The 24,157-nt window shown below is 38.4% G+C and overlaps 1 protein-coding gene and 1 long non-coding RNA gene across 4 annotated transcripts; both read left to right on the top strand.

The window, feature by feature from the left end:
* Nucleotides 1-5,783: 5,783 nt before the first annotated feature.
* LOC149132237 (uncharacterized) lies at nt 5,784-6,161 on the top strand. Its single transcript, XM_089365342.1, has one exon. The coding sequence runs from the start codon at nt 5,784-5,786 to the stop codon at nt 6,159-6,161; it is 378 nt and encodes a 125-aa protein (XP_089221468.1).
* A 6,978-nt stretch (nt 6,162-13,139) lies between these two features.
* LOC128249610 (uncharacterized) lies at nt 13,140-23,943 on the top strand. Of its 3 annotated transcripts, XR_016244772.1 has the most exons (4): nt 13,140-13,604; nt 18,910-19,728; nt 21,304-21,517; nt 23,573-23,943. It is a non-coding gene; the product is annotated as an uncharacterized LOC128249610 (long non-coding RNA). The 3 variants fall into 3 exon arrangements; XR_008265723.2 differs by lacking the exon at nt 21,304-21,517; XR_016244771.1 differs by lacking the exon at nt 23,573-23,943 and having other exon boundaries at nt 21,304-22,549.
* The last annotated feature ends 214 nt before the right edge of the window (nt 23,944-24,157 follow it).

The following is a 24,157-nucleotide window of genomic DNA, read 5'->3' as shown; positions in this document are numbered from 1 at the left end:
GGGGAATTGGTAGAGCTCCTTGCCGGCGTGGAAAGGGATGTCAAGTCGTCGACAAGCCTCTGACGTCGGACATCTATCAACAACTGGAAGTGATTTAAGAAATCCGCACCCAAAATAGGATGCGGAATGTCAGCTATGACAAAAACCCATTGAAAGTCTCTACGAAGACCGATGTCTAGGCGTAGAGAAAGCTGACCAAAAGTAGGAATCGGGGACGAGTCAACGGCGTGCAAAACAATCGCCGAGCGGCGAGGTTTGTCTACAGTAAGGCGTAGTGGCCAAATGCTACAACAGGAGCCAGTGTCAACCATGAAGAATTCCTTCGACACCTGGTCCTGAATGAATATTGCACGATTGAAAGTTGGTTGAGTGGAGGAAAGTGACGTGCTCATTTTCCCCTTTACTCGTTTCCCGATTGTTTGAAAGAACAAGGCTGAATACATCTTCGCGCCTTGTGTGCGAAGGTCTCATGGTACCAGCACATACCATTTTTAGGTCTGTTGGTTCCCCGATTTCGAGAAGTACTGCGAGAACGGGAGCTGCTCCGAGACTTCGAGCGAGAGCGGCAGAGGTTGTCTACGCGACGTGTGAGATTATCGATCCTGCGAAGAACGTCATCGCTGGACACAAAAGAGGACTGCCGTGGAGCATCTGTGGAGGACTCAGTACACTGCCAAACAGCGCGAGAAGGGTTTCCCGAGAATTCAAGGACTCTATCGGCCATTGTGGCCACTTGGTCCACAGTGTTTGACTCAAATGCCGTCGCTAGAATTGTTTGTACGTGCGACGGAAGACGAGAAAAAATATCTTGTGGAGAAGTGGAGCATCTGTTGACTCTCCGCTCAGATCTCGTAAATGTGTCAGAAATTCCGTGGGAGTCCTGTCACCGAGCTGTTCGTCTGCCATCAGCTCATTGAATCGGCTGGTGGCAGACCTGGTGGTCCTGCGTAGGATCTCGTTTTTCACCTCGTCATATGTGGCGTCGTCTTTTGGAGATGTGATTAGGTCTTTAGACGCTTTTGCAAGCGATGGAGGCAGATTGCAATAAAGCAACTTTAACCTCTTAGACGGCGAGATGTCGTAGACTTGGAAATAGGCCTCCAATTGAGCGAAATAGACATCGGTATTACCGATGAATGTGGGTAAACCATGCGACATGTTTACTGGGATGACTCCGACAAGGTAGGAAAAGGGAATGGAGAGGAACAATGAAAAACGAAGTCGTATGAAATATACGAGAGACCAAAGAGAAAATTCACCGCTAAAAGAAAAGACAATATTTTTCGTGTTCTTGTTTTGTGTTTTTGTAATTTACGGTGTGCACAAAAAAAAAAGAAAATTCGTAAAAAAAAACAATTGCGTTTGCCTTTTTTTTTCTTTTAGTGTGTATGTGTGTTGCTTTTGTGTACTGTATGCAGGAAAAAAAATATCACCCACCTTGTCGCGCTGAAAAGGAAATATAACGCAATAAAACAGGGCAGAAAATTAAATGTGTGCGAGTCTGTGTTTGTTTATAAGGCTGTCCTGCTAGACAAAGTCAAAAGCAACGTCTGTGGTGAAATATAGCGATTCAAAAGGAACCATGAAAAAGGCACGTGTAGTCGGGCGGAAAATTACTGCTCAGTTGTTTGTCTTGTCTCGCGGTCTAAGGCTACTGTGGAAAGCATGTGTGAGACAGGCGACGGCTTGTGTAGTATTGTGGTCGGTAGTTCAGAGTTTTCGGGCTGCATTTGTTCTTGATTAGGGGTCACCAGTTGTAGGGAAGTGGTTATACACCATTAGGTGTATTCCGATTCCGTACATTAAATTTCTTAAGGAAGAAAACGGAACGCAGACTCTAAACTAACAACACAACAATATTTTTATTACAGTAGAATTCTGCTCACACTAGGAGGGAATTCGGTAGCATGTCGCCCTTTGGTTAGACGAGACGCCGTCAATGAAGTTGCGTGGTTAGAAGTAATTTTTCTCCTCTCTGGTTGTCTATGTGGCTCCATTGTAGAGTTGTCGGAGTGCTGCTATTGTGACGTCTAGCTTCCACGAAGTTCAGTGAGCAAGGAGATCGAAATACGCGGGAACGCTTGGATATAGATGACTACGCATGCGCATGAGACTCTTCCTGTATTCCTTCCGGAACTAGTTCCTGCGCATGCGTGGATAAACTCTCAAGAAATGGCGACTGATATTAGGCGCCACTACAGCCTCATACACTGCAGTGGATTTCATGACAGTCTCTTTCAGACGACATCCACTAATTGTTTCGTCCTTACGGATGGTTTTCGACCAGAAATGGTCTTGCTGTCGATTGAACCCGTCTCACAGTAGCGTTTCATGACATCATAGACTGTTTTAGGATCAACACGAAACCTTGAAGCCACGTCTTTGGTGCTATATAGTCCTGCATTTTTCAGAGCTACAATCTCACTGTGCTTGTCAGCTGCCATATTAAAAACGTTTTACTCGCCGAATATAAACAAACAATGGAGTGTACGTGAACAATTGAATGTCAAAGAACGCATTTTAATTATTTTTTATGCAATGTCAAACTAAATTTAATAAAATAAACGTTTAAATAATCGGGAATTCTTTACGGTGCACCATGTATGTATGTAATTTCTGTCTGTCTGTCTGTGTATGTCTATGTATGTATGTATGTATGTATGTATGTATGTATGTATGTATGTATGTATGTATGTATGTCTATTCATGCTTGTATGTATATGTGTATATATATGAGTATGTATGTATATAACATAATATATGCATACATATGCATATATATATATATATATATATATATATATATATATTTGTGGAGGCGCAATGGCCCAGTGGTTAGGGCAGCGGACTCGCGGTCATAGGATTGCGGTTTCGATTCCCAGACCGGGCGTTGTGAGTGTTTATTGAGCGAAAAACCCCTAAAGTTCCACGAGGCTCCGGCAGGGGATGGTGGCGAACCCTGCTGCACTCTTCCACCACAGCTTTCTCTCACTCTTACTTCCTGTTTCTGTTGTGCCTGTAATTCAAAGGGTCAGCCTTGTCATACTATGTCACGCTGAATATCCCCGAGAACTACGTTAAGGGTACACGTGTCTGTGGAGTGCTCAGCCACTTGCACGTTAATTTCACGAGCAGGCTGTTCCGTTGATTGGATCAACTGGAACCCTCGACGTTGTAAGCGACGGAGTGCCAACAACAACAACAATATATATATTTATATATGTATATAACATAATATATGCATACATATGCATATGTATAATATATATATTTATATATCTATACACATAGATAGCTACATACATACATTCATACACGTATATACATACGCATACATACATACATACATACATTTGTACACATATACGTATATACGAACATACATACATACACATTTGTATATATGCAATTATGTCACATGAGAATCCTAGGACAACCGGCAAGACCCCCCCTCCCCACACACACACAGTCCTCTTCCCCAAGAACTATGAACGGATCAATAGAATGAAGGTAATCCAATAATGTTGGGGTACGACGCATATCGGCGTCGGTGAAATGTCGCCAGTTGTGTGGTTTCAGACGCATCGCTTGAGTAGCAGACAGAGGAAGAGTTGCTGTTCTCAATATCGAACGAGAAGGATAAATCTAGACAGCTATTGTTGTTGTTGTTGTTTCTTTATTTCATCCATCCATCTTCATCTTCTCATCTATTTCTGTTCTAAACAGCTGCTCGGTCATCATTAAATTTGATGAAATAAACGCACTACATATATATGTAAATATATATATAGATATATATATGCATGTGTGTGTGTGTGTGTGTGCGTGTGTGTGTGTGTCTGTTTGTGTTTGTGAATGTGTATGTATGCGCGAATGTGCGTGTGTGTATGTGTGTGTGTGTGTGTGTGTGTGTGAGAGAGAGAGAGAGAGAGAGAGAGAGAGAGAGAGACAGACAGACAGACAGACAGACAGACAGATCGCTTGCAGATTCATCTTCTTGGCAAGTGTTCCGTCAAATATTTCAAGACCTTCCTTGGCAGTAACGCTTGGCAGTTGCAGTCGTGCTGTGTTGCCATCGCTTCTAACCGCAACAAGGGAAATAAATAGGCTCTCAAGAGAAGAGTAATGTCCCTTGATTATAATTTACTTTTTGTTTTCCGATTAGACTTATTATCAAAGATGTACATAAGGTGGATACATCCCTTTTTAGGGCTACACAGAAAGGCAATGCTCGTGTTTTTGATATTCTGCGTTCATTGTATCATCTGTAGGAGTAACGTTTCCTTAGGCTACTGAAAATCTTTATTTCGTCTTATTTTATTTTTTCTGCGTTGTTGCTTATTTTGTAACAGAATTATTTTTTACTGGTCTATTTCACACACACACACACACACACACACACACACACACACACACACACACACACACACACACACACACACACACAAAGTTGGCAGAAGAAAAAAGAAAAGGAAGATAGCAGAAGCTTAGAAGAACTGGCTTTAACTGACAAGAAGTGCGTCTATATAGACTCTAAGTTCTAACGGCAGCTCTTGCGAAGTGTCTTCTGAAATAAGATGTTCAGATGAAGATCATCTTGTAGAAAGAATGGCAGGTTTCACATTATTCTGGGCTGGGAAGCTGAAGGGAGAGAAAAGGGAAGGTGGTGTTGGGTTTGAAATTAGAAGTGATTTACTAAAAGACCTAGAACAACCACAAAGCATAAATATGCGCATAATGAAATTCCGGATTCTTCTTTCTTGTGGATGCTTTGTAACTGTTTACCCTGTCTATGCTCCTACACTTTCAGCTAGTGAGGAAAATATCCATGCATTTTATGAGGAGCTTAGAAGAAGTATTCTGTTAGTTCCTTTGAATGAGAAGTTGGTTGTGCTTGGTGACTTTAATGCACGTGTTGGTACAAACTATGGCGCTTGGAATGTACTTGGGCGTTATGGAATAGGAAAGGTGAACAACAAAGGGATACTTCTTCTACAAATGTGCTCTAAGCTAGGGTTGATTGTTGGGAATACTTTCTTTCACCATAAAATAAAACAAAGTTACCTGGATTTACTCAAGATCAAAGCAAGGTCACATGACTGACTTTGTATTAACTCGGAAAGCTGACTTACAAGATTTGTGTAGTCACATGGTATTTTGATGAGCTGATTATGATACTGATCACAAAATGGCTACAGCTAAGTTCAAGTTAAGGGTTTGCAAGAAGATTCGTAGTGCAGCTGTAGAGTACCAAAGGAAATTGATGGAGAGCAGTTAAAACAACCACAAGTTTTGCAGTTATCTCAGAAGAGATGCAACAATGTTCATTTTGAAGGTTCATGGCAATATTTCCGTGATGGAATATATAAAATGAGATCAGAGGTGTTAGGTTTCAAGAGGAGACAACATCGAGACTGGTTTGATTCCAATGATAGCAACAAAGAGGTTCACTCATGAAAAGCTCCTTGACCCAAACGTTAAGGACGACGTGCAACTAGAAAAGTTGTGAAAGTCTCAGAAAGCAGACTTGCAAAAAGAACTCAGGAGGCTTAAAGACACTTGGCAGATAAGTTTGTCTGAGGAAGTACAGGCAGCCTATGATAGGAAAGACATTAAAAGTTTCAATAGTTTATTGCGGCAAGCTTTTGGACCGCAATATTCATCATCGTATGTTCCCTTGAAATCAAAAGATGGAAAGGAGGTTATTAAAGATCCTCCTGGAATAATGAACAGATGGAGAGAACACTTTGCAGATCTTTTTCCACAATACTTCTGTAGTGAACATGGATATCATAAACAACATTCCACAAAGAGAGATAGTGAAATACATGAAAGATACACCTTCCATTGAAGAAGTAAATCTGACACTATATAAACTGAGATCAGGTAAAGTTCCTGGATTGGATGGTATTCCAGCTGAATTTCTGAAAGCAGGCGAGTATCATATTTCATCTGAAATCCATAGCTTGATAACTCGAGTTTGGAATGAATCTGTGCCACAAGAATGGATAAATGGCATTCTAATCTCTGTATACAAGGGTAAGGGCCCGAAAGCAGGGAGTGGTAATTCTAGAGGGAAGATACTTTCAAGGATCATGCTAGATCGCCTCGTTGAAAATGTGGGGATTCCTGAAGAACAGTGTGGTTTCAGACCTGAGTAAGGAATAATGGACATGATATTTTCTGTGAGGCAGGTTCAAGAGTAATGCTTAGAGGAACAAATGCCATTATACCAGGTCTTCATAGATTTAACTAAGGCATTTGACACAGTAAACAGGGAGGCACTGTGGATTGTTTTGTGTAAACTTGGTTGCCCAACACATTTTGTGAGCATCTTTAAGGAACTACACAGAAGCATGACAACTCAGGTAGTCTTTAATGGTGAGCTATCTCATGAATTTTCGGTGGACAACGGTGTCAAACAGGGAGACATTCCTGCCCCTACGCTTTTCTCTATTTATTTTGCTGCATTACTTCGGTATGCTTTCAAGGATTGCAACAAGGGAATCGGAATCAAATTTAGGACATCTGGTCGTATTTTTAATTTGACCCGGTTTAACTGCAAATCAAAGACTTTCAAAATACTTGTTAGAGAGTTTCAATGGACAGATTTTCCACTACATGTGTACATTTCGGACTCACAATTAGTTTCGGGAAAACCAAAGTAATGTTTACTCCCGTGCCAGGACAAACATTTTTTGGAATGGAGCAAGGTTAGAAGTCGGTGACACCTTTGTTTACCTAGGAAGCACACTGTTAAGAGATGATAATCTTGATGCAGAGATATACTATCGAATAGAGAAGGGAAGTGTTGCTTTTGGAAAGCTTGAAAAGCGAGTATGGGCAGATAGAGGTATTTCCCTGCTGACAAAAATTAATGTCTATAAAGCGTGTGTATTATTTGCACTTCTTTATTCGAGTGAGAAATGGACCACTTATAAGCATCACATAAAAGTGCTGGAGAGATTTCATCAAATGTGCCTCAGACGTATCTTAGGAGTCAAGTGGGAATATTTCATACCAGATACAGATGTTTTGCGCATGACACGTTGCAGCTCAATTGAACAACATGTTATCTTGGCTTAAATGAGATGGACTGGACATGTTATTAGAATGAAAGACGAGTGCTTGCCTAAGCGCCTTTTTTATTGTGAGCACAACTCTGGTAAGCGACCACAACGTAAGCCGAGGAAAAGGTATAAAAACTGTGTGAAGGAAAACCCGAAAAAACTAGATATGAACAAAAGTGATTGGGAAAATGATGTTCTAGATTGGAACAAGTGGAGAGGTGCTGTTAGGACTGGTTGTAATGCCTGGGAGGAAAAGATGATTCAGCACTCTGAACTTAAAAGGACCTGTCGCAAAGGAACAATTAGAACTGCAATCAACAGTAAACATTGGATATGTATTATATGTGACTGTGTTCTGTTGTCAAAAGCAGGATGCGTGAACCACATGAAGTCACATGAAAATCGTAATACCCAGATAGGTAATGATCTTGGACACCAACCACCTCTTACAACTTGTGTCATATGTCAAAAAACTTGTAAGACAATATCTGGACTTAAAAGACATATGCTTGTTCACAAAAACATTTTTTCAGAATCAGATTCCAAAGGGCAAAGATATAGAAGAAACTTAAATAATATCTGTCACTTGTGTTTTAAACACTGTCAGTCAGCAGCTGGTCTTAAAAGTCATCTAAGGGCTCATCAACGGAGTGATTGTACTGTGAGATGGGGTGTGGTGTGTGTGATGATGGAACGGCTACCATCTCTCAAAATGAAGCAATCATATATATATATATATATATATATATATACATATATATTTATTTCTTTATTGCCCACAGGGGGCAAAACATAGAGGGGGACAAGCAAGGACAGACAAAGGGTTAAAGTCGATCACATCGACCCCAGTGCATAACTGGTACTTATTTAATCGACCCCGAAAGGATGAAAGGCAAAGTCGACCTCGGCGGAGTTTGAACTCAGAACGTAACGGCAGACGAAATACCGCTAAGCATTTCGCCCGGCATGCTAACGATTCAATAATTATATCATTAATGATACACACAATGATAAAGGTTTCTGGTTGAGGCTGGAGGCCATAAATCTTTGAGGGGAGGGGCGTTAAGCTGATACTATTGATTCCAACATTTGATTAGTACTTTATTTTACGATATTTTATTGTAAGGTATCACTCGTAAAGTGTCAAAAGCTGTTGAGAGTTGAAATATTTTCTGGTCCTTGGTAGAAGGGTCAATTTTGTGTATACGATCGTATCTATATAAAGGATGTGCTTTCGTTATGTGAGACTGTGAATACACTAGCTGTGTACCACTCATTTTTAATGGGAATGTAGTGCGGTAAGATGTTGCTTTTTGATGCGAGCAGTGGGTGAATTTATTTTGCTGTTAAGGGAGAAAAGGTTGGTATGGCTCCAATGAAGGATGATCTCAACGTCTCCTTTTATGGAATCAGTGCAAGTTTGGTGCCTGGCTCGGTTGCGAGTGAATGATGCTTGATTTGGGAAACGTTAGATTTTCTATGTAACTTTTTCTGTCTAACGTTTCTCTCTAACGATAGAAATGAGGCGTCGTGTCATTTGCAGAAAAGAAGGTGGCATAAGAGAAGACGTGGTGGCAAGTAGGTCGCTGATGTATGGAAGGGAGAGATGTATAGAAGAGAAGGGGATAAAATCAAACTTTGGGAACACGGGACTTGATTGAGAACGAGGCAGAAAGAGATTCGTCACTACATGCTACACTGGTACTATCTGATAAGAAGCTAATCCAAAAGACGAGAGACGTATGGAGATCCCAAGACAAGAATTTTTTGTTAGACACGGTCGAAAGGTTTGCTGAATATAGGGTAATAACTTTAATTTTACTGAAATAAGGTGAAAGCCAACTAGTGACATAAAAAAAGTAGGCTTCTGTGGGAGTGACATTGGGTGTCACTGGGAAGAGAGAGAAGGAGAACGAGAGATAGATAGGTAGATAGATAGATAGATAGATAGATAGACAGAAATATAGATAGATAAATAGATAGATAGATAGATAGATAGAGAGAGAGAGAGAGAGAGAGAGAGAGAGAGAGAGAGAGAGAGAGAGAGAGAGAGAGAATTAGAAAAACAGAGACGGGATGACAGCGACAGAGAGGGAAAAAACTGAGTGTGTATGTGTGAGTTTGAAAGAGACACACATACAGACTAAGTACATAAACACACACACTCAAAGCTAGACAAACATTCGCAAACAACGTTATATGTGGTATTGTGATTGTAACAACAGTGATAAGTATAAGCAGAATATCGAACATCTAATGAAGAATCTATTTTGTTTTATAATAAATGACTTGAAAAGATGTTCGGAAATTTTGATAGCAACAGACATTATCTTTCATTCATTTAAATACTTACCATGTTTATAACTATATTTTCTTGACATACGAATGATTATAACTTGAGGAAGCAATATTTCGTTTTCATCATCTTTATTACTTTCTCATTATTTATAATAAAATATATTATTGAATGTATTGCGAGTGAGGTAGATGTTTCTGGTTGGAACCCCCAGGTTTTCTCTCCTGAAATCGCTTGGTTAAGAGTTCATCCGGGTACAGGAATGCTACCGGACACCTTGTAACTATGTTATGCTACCAACCAGCATGTTACATTGGGTGTTTAAGAACTCAAAGGTGCATAAAACATCCCACAAACATCAAAAACAAGCTGAAGATGACTGTCACTTCACACTAGTCTTCAGATGTCTGGGTACGCCCCCTGGCGCACACATTCCCTAGCCTCAAATCACCGCGAAAGGTTGAAAGAGACTGAAGAGTTTTCAAACCAAATCTCCCAAGAAAAACGTCAACGATATTGTGACGTCATAAAGAGAATATAAGAAAATTTGAACAATGATTCATAAATCGATTTCACACACACACACACGCACACGCACACATAGATACTCTTTCTGTCTCTTCTCTCTCTCTCTCTCCCCCTCTCTCTCTCTCTCTCTCTCTCTCTTTCTTTCTCTATCTCCCTACACACATGCACACATAAGCATAGGCACAAACACAATGATACATATATTACACAGGCATACAAATATTTTACACACACGCACACACACACACGCACACACACACACACACACACACACACACACACACACACACACACACACACACACACACACACACACACACACACATATATATATATATATAGAGAGAGAGAGAGAGAGAGTGAGAGAGAGATAGAGATTATATATATGTATATATATGTATGTATTAATCGATTTCACACACATACACAAACATACACAGATACAAAAACACACACACCTACACACACACGCACACATAACCTTGTGTGTACATAATATATGTATATATATATATATGTATACATGCGTATGTATGTACTTACTTCTGTAAGTTGTATGTATGTCTGTATACATATATATATATATGTATGCATGCATGCATGTATGTATGTATGTATGTATGTATGTATGCATGTATGCATGCGTACATGCATGTATGTATGTATGTATGTATGTATGTATGTATGTATGCATATATGTATGTATGTATGTATGTATGTATGTATGTATGTATGTCTTAATCGATGTAGGGGATTGGAGAAGATAAATCCAATCTACACTAATAAACTTGACCGATTGAGTATCGTCTGCTTTATCTCATCTCTACAATCCGTGTATTTAGGTGAAGCGAAATAACTGATTTTTTTAATTCACCATTAAAGGTACAGACAAAGAGAGAGCAGACAAAGGGGTCGCGGGATCGAATGAGATGACAAGATTAAAAATTTATGATGATGTATAAAAATCGGATGATGATGGAGTGAAGGACGGGTGCGACCCCACAAACCACGTTTCTCCACTGAACCCTTAAAGAGACTTTTATGTTCTCCCTGAATCAGGCACATTCACTCACAACATGAGTGGTCCCTTTTTTCAATCTTTTCTCATATGTACTGAGTGGCAAGTTTACTAAACCGAGGCTGGAGATGAAACCTGTCACTAAACCTTTCATGCGTGTCTTCCACTCCACCTCATTTTGCCACAGCCACTTCCTTCCCTTCCCTCTTCAGAGAAGGCGGTGGAACATCTTTATTACAGATGCGGAAGACGGTTGTATCTTCCCAAACGTGATAGCAGTTGTTCAACATAAAGCTACAATTCCGAAAGTTTCGGACACTGCACAATTGCGTGCAGAACAGTTTCACTGCTCTGCGCGCATCCAGGGCAAACCTACCCCAAGATCTTATTAGATCGAATCATACCCCACCACCTCTCTCTCTCTCTCTCTCTCTCTGTCTTTCTCTCATCAACTTGTTTAGTTTGCTTTGGTCTGAGCTCAAACGCCAAGAAGCGTCCCTTGTATCAGACGAAGGTGTATGTTTTAAACTAAACCTTATGAGTTTCCACGTGGGCGAAATTATTGGCTGTCTCGAAAGAAGTGTCACTCTCTCTAGAGTAGATATTCAATGACGTTAAATAGCCATAACACGGGTTTCTCCGCATGTTCTTTGTCCATCGGTCTGCTTGCCTGCCTGCCTGCCTGCACACATGTATGTACGTACACACACACACAAACATATATATTCTTTTCTTTTATTTGTTTCAGTCATTTGACTGCGGCCATGCTGGAGCACCGCCTTAATAAGGTTCTAGTCGAAGAAATCGACCCCAGGACTTATTCTTTGTAAGCCTAGTACTTATTCTACCGGCCACTTCTGCCGAACCGCTAAGGTACGGAGACCTAAACACACCAGCAGCGTTTGTTAGGGGATAGCGGGGGAACAGACACAGACACCAAAACAAACACACACCTAAATATATCCAGGATATATAATTCTTAGTAGTTAATTGTTTATTTGTTTGATTAACTTCTCTGTAGGTTGATTGTCTTTTTTTTTGTTGTTTTTTTGTATTTATAAACTGTGAATTGTTACTTGAATTAACGCTGAAGAGAATTTATATATTTTTCTGTTTTTGATCGTTCTGGCGTTCGGTTAATTTCTTTCTATCATAATTTAATTGTTTGCTCCTTTCTGGGTTATTGTAAAGGTTTTTATATTTTTGTTGGTAGAACCCATTCATCCCAATAATGAATTCCCGAGGAAAAGCCTAATTTGTGATTTCAAAACGATTGTATTTCGTTTTGTTTTGAATTAATTAGGCTTGGAAACAAATTGTAGAGTTTTTATTGGATATTTGTATCAACTTGGAATGAAGTAACGTCTACACTTCTATTTCTCCTTTCCTTATTATACTATATATGTGCGTGTACACTGTATTTTAACGTCTATAACGAACCCTTTTTTTTTGTCAAAAATGAGGTGAAAAAATATGGGAGTTTCTTATACATGGATAGTATTATAATCCCTTACAAAACATTTTTTCTAAATTTTAAGCTATCCCCCCCAAATTAGGGGGTTCCTTAAACACGTTAAAATAGGGAATATACGACTGGCATCTTTCAGTTTGCGTCTACCAAATCCACTCACAAGGCTTTGGTCACCCCACTCCCCGGGACAATACGAAAAGATACTTGCCCAAGGTGCCACGCAGTAGGACTTGAACCCCCCGGAACCATGTGGTTGGAAGCAAGGTTCTTACTAAACAGCTACGCCTGCCCCTATATATATATATATATATATATATATATATATATATATATATACATACTTATATATATATATATGTATATGTATATGTGTGTATATATATATATATATATATATATATATATATATATATATATATATATATATATATATATATATATATATATATATATATATATACATACATATATACATACATACAGATATATTATGTAAATACCTATGATTATATGCGTGTGTGTGCGTGTGTGCATGTGTAAAATATTTGTATGCCTGTATAATATATGTATCTTTGTGTTTGTGCCTATGCTTATGTGTGTATGGAGAGAGAGAGAAGGTGAGACAGAAAAAGTATCTGTGTGTGTGTGTGTGTGTGTGTGTGAGAGAAATCGATTTATGAATCATTTGTTTAGTCCAAAGCAATTTCAAATTTTCTTATATTGTGTTTATGACGTCACAATATCGTTGAGGTTTTTTTTTCGGGAGATTTGGTTTGAAAACTCTTCAGTCTCTTTCAACCTTTCGCGGTGATTTGAGGCTAGGGAATGTGTGCGCCAGGGGACGTACCCAGACATCTAAAGACTAGTGTGAAGTGACAGTCATCTTCAGCTTGTTTTTGATGTTTGTGGGGTGTTTTATGCACCTTTGAGTTCTTAAACACCCAACGTAACATGCTGGTTGGTAGCATAACATAGTTACAAGGTGTCCGGTAGCATTCCTGTACCTGGATGAACTCTTAACCAGGCGATTTCAAGAGAGAAAACCTGGGGGTTCCAACCAGAAACATCTACCTCACTGGTGAATACATTCAATAATATATTTTATTATAAATAGTGAGAAAGTAAAGAATGTGACGTTAAGTAATAAAGATGATGAAAACGAAATATTGCTTCCTCAAGTTATAATCATTCGTATGTCAAGAAAATATAGTTATAAACATGGTAAGTATTTAAATAAATAAAAAAATAGTCTATTGCTATTAAACTGTTTGAGCATTTTCTCAAGATATTTTTTATAATAAAGCAAGTAGATTCTTCATTAGATGTTCGATATTCTGCTTATACTTATCGTTATTGTTGCAATCATAATACCACATACATATGTCCTCAAAATTATTCATGCCCTTGTTAATTTTTGTGATTTAAAAAATTTTTGTGATGAAATGAATGCATAGTTTATGAGTTATATGTGACCAACAAGGGAAAAAATGATACACAATTCAAGAAATTCTTCATTTCAGGGGTATTTTATTCATAGATTTCCAAAAAATGCCATGTTCAAAATTATTCATTCCCTAAGTTTACAGAGTCTAATATCTTCATTTAATAGTCAATAGCATAGCCTTTGTTTTTATGACAGATTCTAGACGATTCTTGTATGTGTCCACAAGCATTCTCTGGGATGTTGCCCCACTCTTCCTTGGTGAAAGCCTCGAGCTGGATTAGGTTGGTCGGTTTCCTTGCCATCACTTTGGTCTTCAAGTCTCACCACAAGTTCTCGATCGGATTGAGGTCTGGACTCTGACTTCACTATTCTACGACGTTGACATCATTGTCTTTGAACCATTTCTTCACTATCTTGATGGTATGTTTCGGATCATTGTCCTGCTGGTACTTCCATTTGTGGCCGAGCTGGAGTTTCTCAGCAGATTTCTTCACGTTTTCATCGAGGATCCTAATGTAATCCTCCTTTCTCATGGTTCCTTGGACTTTGACAAGGTTCCCTGTGCCACTGGAAGAGAAGCATCCCCATAGTATTATGTTTCCACCACCATGCTTGTCGGTAGGCACAGTGTTCTTCGGCTTGTATGCTTCTCCTAGCTTCCTCTCATCAGATCACAGGATGGTTAACCAAAAGCTGGGATCTTGCTTCAGATGACCTCTAGTAAAGGCCAGACGAGCCTCCAGATGTTTTTTCCTGAGTAGCGGCGTCTACCGAGGCCTACGTCCATGGAGACCTCCTTATATGCAAAACTCGCTCAATGGTGGTTCATGAGACCTTCGTCCCTGCCTGGTCATGCGTTTCAATTATTTGGTTCGGGGGTTGTTGTTGACATTTCAGCAGATTTTCCTGACAAGTTTGGGAGACACCTTACGCTTCTTGCCACGCCCAGTGAGGGTTTTAGCAGTGTTGAATCTCTTGTGCTTGCTGATTATGCTCTGGACGGTTGCTACAGGGGCACCATATTGCTTTGGAATGGCCTTGTAACCCTTTCCTTCACTGTGGGTACGCACAAGACACTGAGCTCCTTGTTCTTGGCCATGAGGATCAGAAACTGAGAATGACCAGAACACTTTTCCTCTATTTCTACTTGACCCAGCTCGAGGCTTTCGCCAAGGAAGAGTAGACCATCCTCTCACAAGAGACATGCAGGAAACTTGTGGACGCGTACAAGAACTGTCTAGAAGCAGTCATAAAAAAGCAAAGGCAATGCTATTGACTATTAAAGAAAGATATTGGACTCAGTAAACTTAGGGTATGAATAATTTTGAACATGGCATTTTTTGAAAATCCATGAACAAAATATCCCTGAAATGAAGAATTTCTTGAATTGTATATTGTTGTTATTCTTTTACTTGTTGGTCACTGGTGCCAAGCTGTATCGGCCCCTTTGCTTTTCCCTTGGATAACACTGGTGGCGTGGAGAAGGGAGACCGGTATGCATGGGCGACTGCTGGTCTTACATAAATAATCTTGCCTGGATTTGTGCCTCGGAGAGTAACTTTCTAAGTGCAATCCCATGGTCATTCATGACCGAAGGGGTTTTTACTCTTTATCCTATGTACATATAATGGCGTGGAGAGGGGAGGCTGGTAAGCATGAACGACTGCTGGTCTTCCATAAATAGCCTTGCTCGGACTTGTGCCTCGAAGAGGAATTTTCTAGGTGCAATCCCATGGTCATTCATGACGGAAGGCAGGTCATTTTCAATTTCTTTTTTACACACGCACACACACACACACACACACACACACACACGTTATAATAAAAACAATTTTACATTAAACGGAAGGATCATTCAATGCTGTGTGTGTGTGTATGTGTATGTGTGTGTTTGTGTGTGTGTGTGTGTATGTGTGTGTGTGTGTGTGTGTACACGTTTATGAATTTGTGTTGCAAGATTCCTGATGTGAAACTGTGAGTTGAAACAGATATTGTATTTTGGGACGGTAATTTTTTTTCTTCTAATTAAAGACACACACTATATATTCGTTCTTCACTCGTTTATTACTGTTCTTATTTTAACTCATGTCCATTGGCCGCGACTTCTGGATACAGTATTCTAACAACCGTGTACGAACTGGCATTATCTTTCTTTTGTCTATGAACATGCTTCTCACTTCAATAGTTGTAGACTCTTTCACTTTCTTCTTATTGCCATCCTTATATGTACTCAACACACGCGTATACATCTATGCTTACACACACACACACACACACACACACACACACACACACACACACACACATTTTGTTCTTATGACGGCCTGTCTAAAATTTTGTATTCAAGGCGCACACACGGACACAGGTCATTACACCAATAAATGTTCTCTTAATCTTTCTTATGCGGTTGTGTCTCTTTTACATCTGGCACCTATATGTTCTATTCAGTTTCTCTTCATTGTAAGGGCTATGTGATCTGGTACGAGAGAGCCAGTCTCGTCACCTCACATCAGACCGTCCATTACACATCCATCCATCCATCCATCCATTTATCTATCTATCATATTTCTTTACTACCTACAAGGGGCAACACACAGAGGAGACAAACGAGGACAGACAAACATTCATCTGTCTATCTGTCTGTCTGTCTGTCTGTCTGTCTATCTATCTATCTATCTATTTATCTTGTGTTTTCTTGCCATTTGATTAAGACGATAAAAATTACAAATAAAATAATTCTATATTCAAGAGATGAGGAATTATGTACATTATTTACATTTGACGGATATTTGTCCTCATCTTATTTGTTGTTAACACAACAAACAAGATGAGGACAAATATCTGTCAAATGTAAACAATGTAAATGATGTAAAATAATCATTTTCCCCTTTAAAAAATCAAGTTGAGAATGTCGACACTTTGAAGAGTCATCGCAGGTACCGCTGAACGTCCTTTTCTTATTTACTTTTTCCTTCCCTTAATCATGCAACTTTTGGAGTGCCTTGAACTAAAAGATAGAAATTCTCCTTATATTCTTATGAAGTATATTTTAAATCACGGGTATCTAATTCTTTTTTCATAAAAGTGAAAATTACCATTTCATTTAAAATAAAATATTAATCTTTATTATCTTAATCAAAAGTTAAAAAAAACAAAACAGACTATCTCTATATAGGTGAAGATCAGTTGCATTGGGAAGAGTTGAATCTCATAGGAATGGAAAAACAACAAATGGGTTGTACTTTACAATAACTCCGTTACGAGCATTCAAATGCCACTGCAACGTTGAAATCGTTGCCTCAGTGAAGTCATTTAAGTATGTCGTCAAGTACACTCTGAAAAGAAATTACCAAGCTGCTATTTAATTAAACAGTTATAACGTAATGGGTAGGTATTTTGGATCATCCAAAGTAGTTGCATCCATTTTAGGATTTTCAATTCATGAAAGAGCACTTGCAATGGTGAGACTGCAATTTCATTTACTAGATGAACAAAGAATACTGTTCAGAAATAATGAGGATATCAATGAAATAATGAGGCTGTCAATGAACGACATATGACAGAATTCTTTTCATTGTGCATCAATGATGACTTTGATGAATATTACTTTATGCTGAAGTACCCACGTATTTCACTTGGAACAGTAGGAACAAAGGATAGCAAAGAAGAAAGCGAGGGAAAAAGTTGAAGGCCATTTGAACGTTTTCAAAGAAGAAACACTTCGTCGTGTTTATGTTGTCACACCAAAAGCAGAATAGTATTATTTAAGAATTTTATTGCATGAAGTTCGAAATAGTATTTTTTTTCTTCCCCGCTGAGCATCGACATTTTCAACATGGAATGATTGTGACCCAACGGATCACGGCGGGTACATCTAGTAATATATATATATATATATATATATATATATATATATATATATATATATATATATATGTATGTGTGTGTGTGTGTGTGTGTGTGTGTGTGTGTGTGCTTCACTGTGGTAGTCTCTCCGTCACCCTCCTCTCTCTGTTTGTCAGTGCGCATGTGTCTGTAACTGTTTCTGTCATTAGACTGCAGCGATGTAGGGGCACCGCCTTGAAAAATTTTAGCCCAATGATTCGATCCCAATGCGTGTTGCTTATTCAAAGTAGGATAATCACAGGCACACACACACACACACACACACACACACACACACACACACACACACACACACACACACACACACACACACACACAACGGGCTTCTTTCAGTTTCCGTCTGCCGAATCCACTCACAAGCATTCTGTCAGCTCTATACTACATAAGGAGACAATTGCTCAAGGGGCCACGGATTGGGGCTGAACCCGGAACCATGTGATTGAGAAGCAAACTTCTTAACACACTGCCATCGCCTGCACCCTATATAGATAGACAGATAAATGTATGTCTATGTGTGTGTGTGTGTGTGTGTGTGTGTGTGTGTGTCTGTTACTTGCGTGACAGTGTGTGTGCTCATATGTGTGTGTGTGTGTGTGTATGTGTGTGTGTAAGTATCCGTGTTCGTTTGATGTGAGTGCTATGTATTTGCTTTCCTACTTCCTCTCTTTCTCTCTCTGTCACTTCCGGTTTTATATAGTTTGTTTAAAGGCAATACTTCTCTCTCAAACGACTAACACTTGTTTTTACTTCACTCCCAGCACTTTTTTTTTCGTTTTGTTTTGTCTAAATAAACGGCACGCCGTTCTTTTTCCCATTATTATTATTGTTACTACTATTATTATTATTATTATTATTATTATTATTATTATTATTATTATTATTATTATTATTATTCCTTGGAGTCTTCCTCAATCGTTTACATATGCGTTTGGTTGGTTGTTTCAATGATCTATATTTATAGCGGTCCACATTCAACTTGAAACCGTTATTATATATATATATATATATTATATATATATATATATATACACACACACACACACACACACACACACACACACACACACACACACACACATATATATATACACACACACACATATATACACACACACACATATACTTTTTTATTTTTATTTTATCTATTCATTTTGATTTCTGGTTTAAATTTTTCAGGGGAATATAAATGTTGTCAAAGAAATCACGTTTCTCTACCCGCAACTATTTTGCCTACCCTAACTAACAAAGAACGAAGGATTAAAGTTTTAGGAGAAAAGAGGTTGTTAAACCCAATGATTTGATACTGTATTTTTATCGACACCGGAAACATGAATAGCGAGGTTGACCTTGATGAGATTTGAACTCGGATCGTAAAGAGGCATTTAAGTAAGAAGTGTAACGTGTTTAATCGACCGCCCCCCCCACCCTGATTCTAACACTTGGCACGCCACTTCCTTATGCATTTATAGTTTTCCTTTCTAATATAAACACAAAGCCACATATTTAGATGAAGGCTGGGACGTACTTTAATTTAATGACTTTCAAATCACGGTTAAACAATTGGATACCTTATTTCAAAACCGAAAAGTTAAAAGATGAAGTTTTCATTGACGAAGATTTGAACATTGAACAAAAATACGGGTTTCAAATTTTGGTACAAGTTCAGTGGGAGGAGTAAATTGATTAGATCGACTCTAGTCTTCAAATGGTATTTGTTTCATCAACCCCCGGAAGAATTACAGGTAAAGACGACCTCAGCAAAATTTGAACTCGGAACGTAAAGACGGACAAAATACTACAACTCATTTTACCCCCGGGGTGCTAACGATTCTGCCTGCTCATCTGCTTAATGAACTGGATGCAAATTTTGACAAAAGGCCAGCTATTTCGGTGGGAGGGTGAAAGTTGATTACATCGACTGGTACGCAACTGGTACTTAATTTATCGACCCGGAAAGAACGAAAGGCATAGTCGACCTCGGCGGAATTTGAAAACGTAAATATTAATATTCTTTTTTGCTCTAGGCACAAGGCCCGAAATTTTAGGGGAGGGTGCCAGTCGATTAGATTGACCCCAGTACGCAACTGGTACTTAATTTATCGACCCCGTAAGAACGAAAGGCATAGTCGACCTCGGCGGAATTTGAAAACGTAAATATTAATATTCTTTTTTGCTCTAGGCAAAAGGCCCAAAATTTTTGGGGAGGGGGCCAGTCGATTACATCGACCCCAGTACGCAACTGGTACTTAATTTATCGACCCCGTAAGAACGAAAGGGATTGTCGACCTCGGCGGAATTTGAAAACGTAAATATTAATTTTGGCAACCAGGAAAAACGATAATCGTCGTTTGACCTTCTGAGTTGCCCCCAAGCCATCTCAGTTTAGCACAGTGTTTTGATGATTGTATGTTACTGCTTTTCGTTGCATCTAACCTTTTTATCAGTGTATTTCCACTGAAATACATTGCTTTTGCTTTACTTAATTTTTTAAAGTAATTTTGTCATTATTAAGCAGGTGTTTGGAACTCAAAGTGACCAGTAAATTTTTAAAGGATGTTTTAATTTAGATCACTTTAACCTTTGTGGTACCGTAACTCTTTTGAAACATACTGTTTTTGCTTTAATTAATTGTGAAAATAATGAAGTATTTAGTCAAATAACTTTGTCATTATCAACTCTCTTACTCTTTTACTTGTTTCAGTCATATGACTGCGGCCATGCTGGAGCACCGCCTTTAGTCGAGCAAGTCTACCCCAGGACTTATTCTTTGGAAGCCTAGTACTTATTCTATCGGTGTCTTTTGCCGAACGGCTATGTTACGGGGACGTAAACACGCCAGCATCGGTTGTGAAGTGATGTTGTGGCGGGGGGGGGGACGACAAACACAGACACGTGACGGCTGGAAGTAGGTGCGGTTGTACCAAATAGACAGGCTGCGTTCTATGTCTTGACCACGAACTAAACGATAACATCAAAAACACCGATTTGCTTCGGTAATCTTTTACATGCTTCAGTCATTCTGACTGCGGCCAAGCTGGGGCACCGCCTTAAACGGCTTTAGTCGAACAAATCGACCCCCGGGACTTAATTCTATCGCTCTCTTTTACCAAACCGGTTGTCAAGCAGTGGTGGGCGACAAACACAGATATAAAGACACACACATATAAGTATATATATATATATATATATATATATATATATATATATAGAGAGAGAGAGAGAGAGAGAGAGGGAGAGAGAGAGAGAGAGATAGATAGATAAATAAATAGATAGATAGATAGATAGATAGATAGATAGATAGATAAATAGATAGATATTTACAATAAGTTTCTTTCAGTTTCCTTCTAACAAATCCACTCACAATGTTTTGGTCAGCCGGAGGCTATAACAGAAGACACTTGCCCAAGCTGCAACGCAGTGGGACTGAACCCGGAACCACAGTCACATTGAAGAAATCTAAATATCGTTGTTAAATGATCTATAATACGCTTCAAAGAATTGCGTAAAGTTTTAAGTATTTATTTATTTATTTTTGTGAATTTCATCCAACTCACAAGAACTCTTTTTCAGTTCCAATCGATCAAATGAGAAGAGTGAAGAAGACTGGAGAAAAAAGCCAAGTAATGTAGTGGCAGTGGTGGTGGTGATGGTGGCGGTGGCGGTGATTATGGTCGACGATAATTTTGTATTGTTGTTTGTGGTGGTATTGGCGATGGTGTGATGGTGAAGCTTGTGGACATTAAAGGCGTTGATGGCGATGTTGTTGTTGGTGATGGTGGTGGTGGTGAGAATGGAAGTTTTTAGAAATAACATGGAGGTAGTGGTGGTGGTAGTGTTGTTGTTGTTGTTGTTGTTGTTGTTGGTGGTGGTGGTGGTGAAGCTGGTGGACATTAAAGGCGTTGATGGCGATGTTGTTGTTGTTGTTGGTGGTGGTGGTGAGAATGGAGGTTGTGGAAGTAACATGGAGGCAGTGGTGGTGGTAGTATTACTGATGTTGTTGTTGTTGTTGGTGGTGGTGGTGGTGGAGGTAAACCGGGCCAAGGATTAAGTGATTAAACCTACTCATACCACTATCATCCCACACACAGACAAAAACAAAAAAAAAGCCACTTCCAGACGGTGTACCTCAAATGACACTCTTGTACCCTACACTTTGGTAGGAGATAACTTGCACCCCAACAAAATAATGCCCGGCAGTAAAAAGATCCACTACCCATAACCAAACCAAAAAAAGAAAAAAAAAACTTCATGAAACTACAAATCAAATTATTAATGGAACTCACAACCGTCATAGAATCCAAAAATAACTACGACCAAGGCTCTTGAAGTTTTTATGAATTGGCGAATTTTAAGGGATTCGTTGTCTGTCTTATGTTTCTATAATAGTAATTTCAATCCATATTCTACGTAGAAACATATTTGAATTTATTTTAATCCCTAGCATATATTTTACCCATTCTTTTTTATTATGGCCTTCTTTTATCCTTTCGATTTATTTTTATGTACTTTCAACGAAGATTAGGTCATATAATTGAGACGGTCTCTTTTTTTTACTTTCACATCTGTTTAACTGGAAACTTTGGACAATCTGGAAATAAAACCTTCACCTCTTCTCTCTCCCTCTCTCTTTCTATGCTCCATCTTCCTCTCTGTCTGCCGCGAGGTGTGTGACTATGTATGTATGTATGTATGTATGTATGTACACAAGCACACACACATACACGCACGCACGTACACACATATAAATATATACATTCATACATACATAAGCTTATACACGAACGTATAGACGAAACACACAGCATATATAATACAATCTGCAAGTTATGTGTGTATATATATATATATATATATATATATATATATATATATATATATATATATATATATATATAAGCGTATGCGCATGAGCGTTCGTGTGTGTGTGTGCGTGCGTGTGTAATTAATTAGCATTTAATCATCGGTTGCAACATACGGTCCTTGTGTCAATAGAGCTTTTGCATTGACTAAATGGCGGCTGAATTCATTGTAAATTCTGGTATCATAATTTCCTAATACTCTTACTGCCTCAGTGAATCTATTTAGAAATACGTAGTCGCTTCTGGTTATTGTCATCATATGTTACTTGAATAATTTTTTAACAAAAATGTATTTTCTTCTCATTGTCTGTTTCGCATATATTAACATATGTAAGGGAATAGTTTTATATATATATATATATATATATATATATATATATATATATATATATATATATATATATATATATATATATATATATATATATATATTTATATATATATATATATATATATATATGTATGTATATATATATATATATTTATATATATATATATATATATATATATATATGTATGTATATATATATATATATATATATATACATATATACATAGATAAATACATACATACATACATAAATACATACATACATACATACGTATATATGTGTGTGTATGTGTATACATGTATGATTTTTCTTTGAGTTTTATTTAAGTTCTTGAGAGAGTCCAAACTGGTTGCTAACAAAGCGACAAGATGTTTTGAGCTAAGAGAGTTCCCGGTGTTTGTGAAAATGTGATCGAGTTGTTGTGTTGGTTGAACTATCGATACATACACCCAAGTGTTTGCACCTATTCACATAAGAATCTCAGATGGAGAATTTTTGGAATGTCTTACAAATCTTTACTGTGCTACTAGTAGATTGGATTTGGGAAATCCACATGAGTTTCTTTTGCTCTGTCTCTTTTCCTTCTAAGTTTTTGTTCAAATTTCATGGTAATGCACTTATACTCTTCTATTCTTTGATTTGTTTCAGACATTTGACTGCGGCCATGCTGGAGCACCGTCTTTAGTCGAGCAAATCCGTCTACCAAATCCACTCACAAGGCTTTGGTCGGCCCCTAGGCTATATTAGAAGACACTTGCCCAAGGTACCACGCAGTGGGACTGAACCCGGAACCACGTGGTTCGTAAGCAAGCTATTTACCACACAGCCACTCCTACGCATTTTACTGTTCCTAAGTGGAACAGTAAAAATTATGCAAAACTTTTCTCAAGTTCTCCATGTAATATACACACATACGTGTACATACATATATACATGTATACATGCATACATACATACAAACATACATACATCTTTTATCTTTTTCTTCAGTCATTAAATGAATCGCCACCAATGCTTTTTATTTTTTTAAGCCTGTTCTTATTCTATCAGAATATTTTGCTGAACTGCTAAGTTACGGGGAAGTAAACACGTCAGTACCGGTGGTGGTGGGGACAACCACACACACACAAAAACACACACACACAAAAACACACACACACACAAACACACACACACAAAAACACACACACACATAGGACTGGCTTCTTTCAGTTTCCGTTTACCAAATTCACT

Source organism: Octopus bimaculoides, chromosome Z, assembly GCF_046866305.1.
Source record: "Octopus bimaculoides isolate indiv1 chromosome Z, ASM4686630v1, whole genome shotgun sequence".
In the NCBI taxonomy this organism is placed as follows: Eukaryota; Metazoa; Mollusca; class Cephalopoda; order Octopoda; family Octopodidae; genus Octopus; species Octopus bimaculoides.
This window is presented reverse-complemented; position numbering and strand designations above follow the sequence as displayed.

Excerpts from the sequence above, each read along its gene's own strand:
- LOC149132237 (XM_089365342.1), top strand. The coding sequence starts at position 5,784 with ATGGATATCATAAACAACATTCCACAAAGAGAGATAGTGAAATACATG.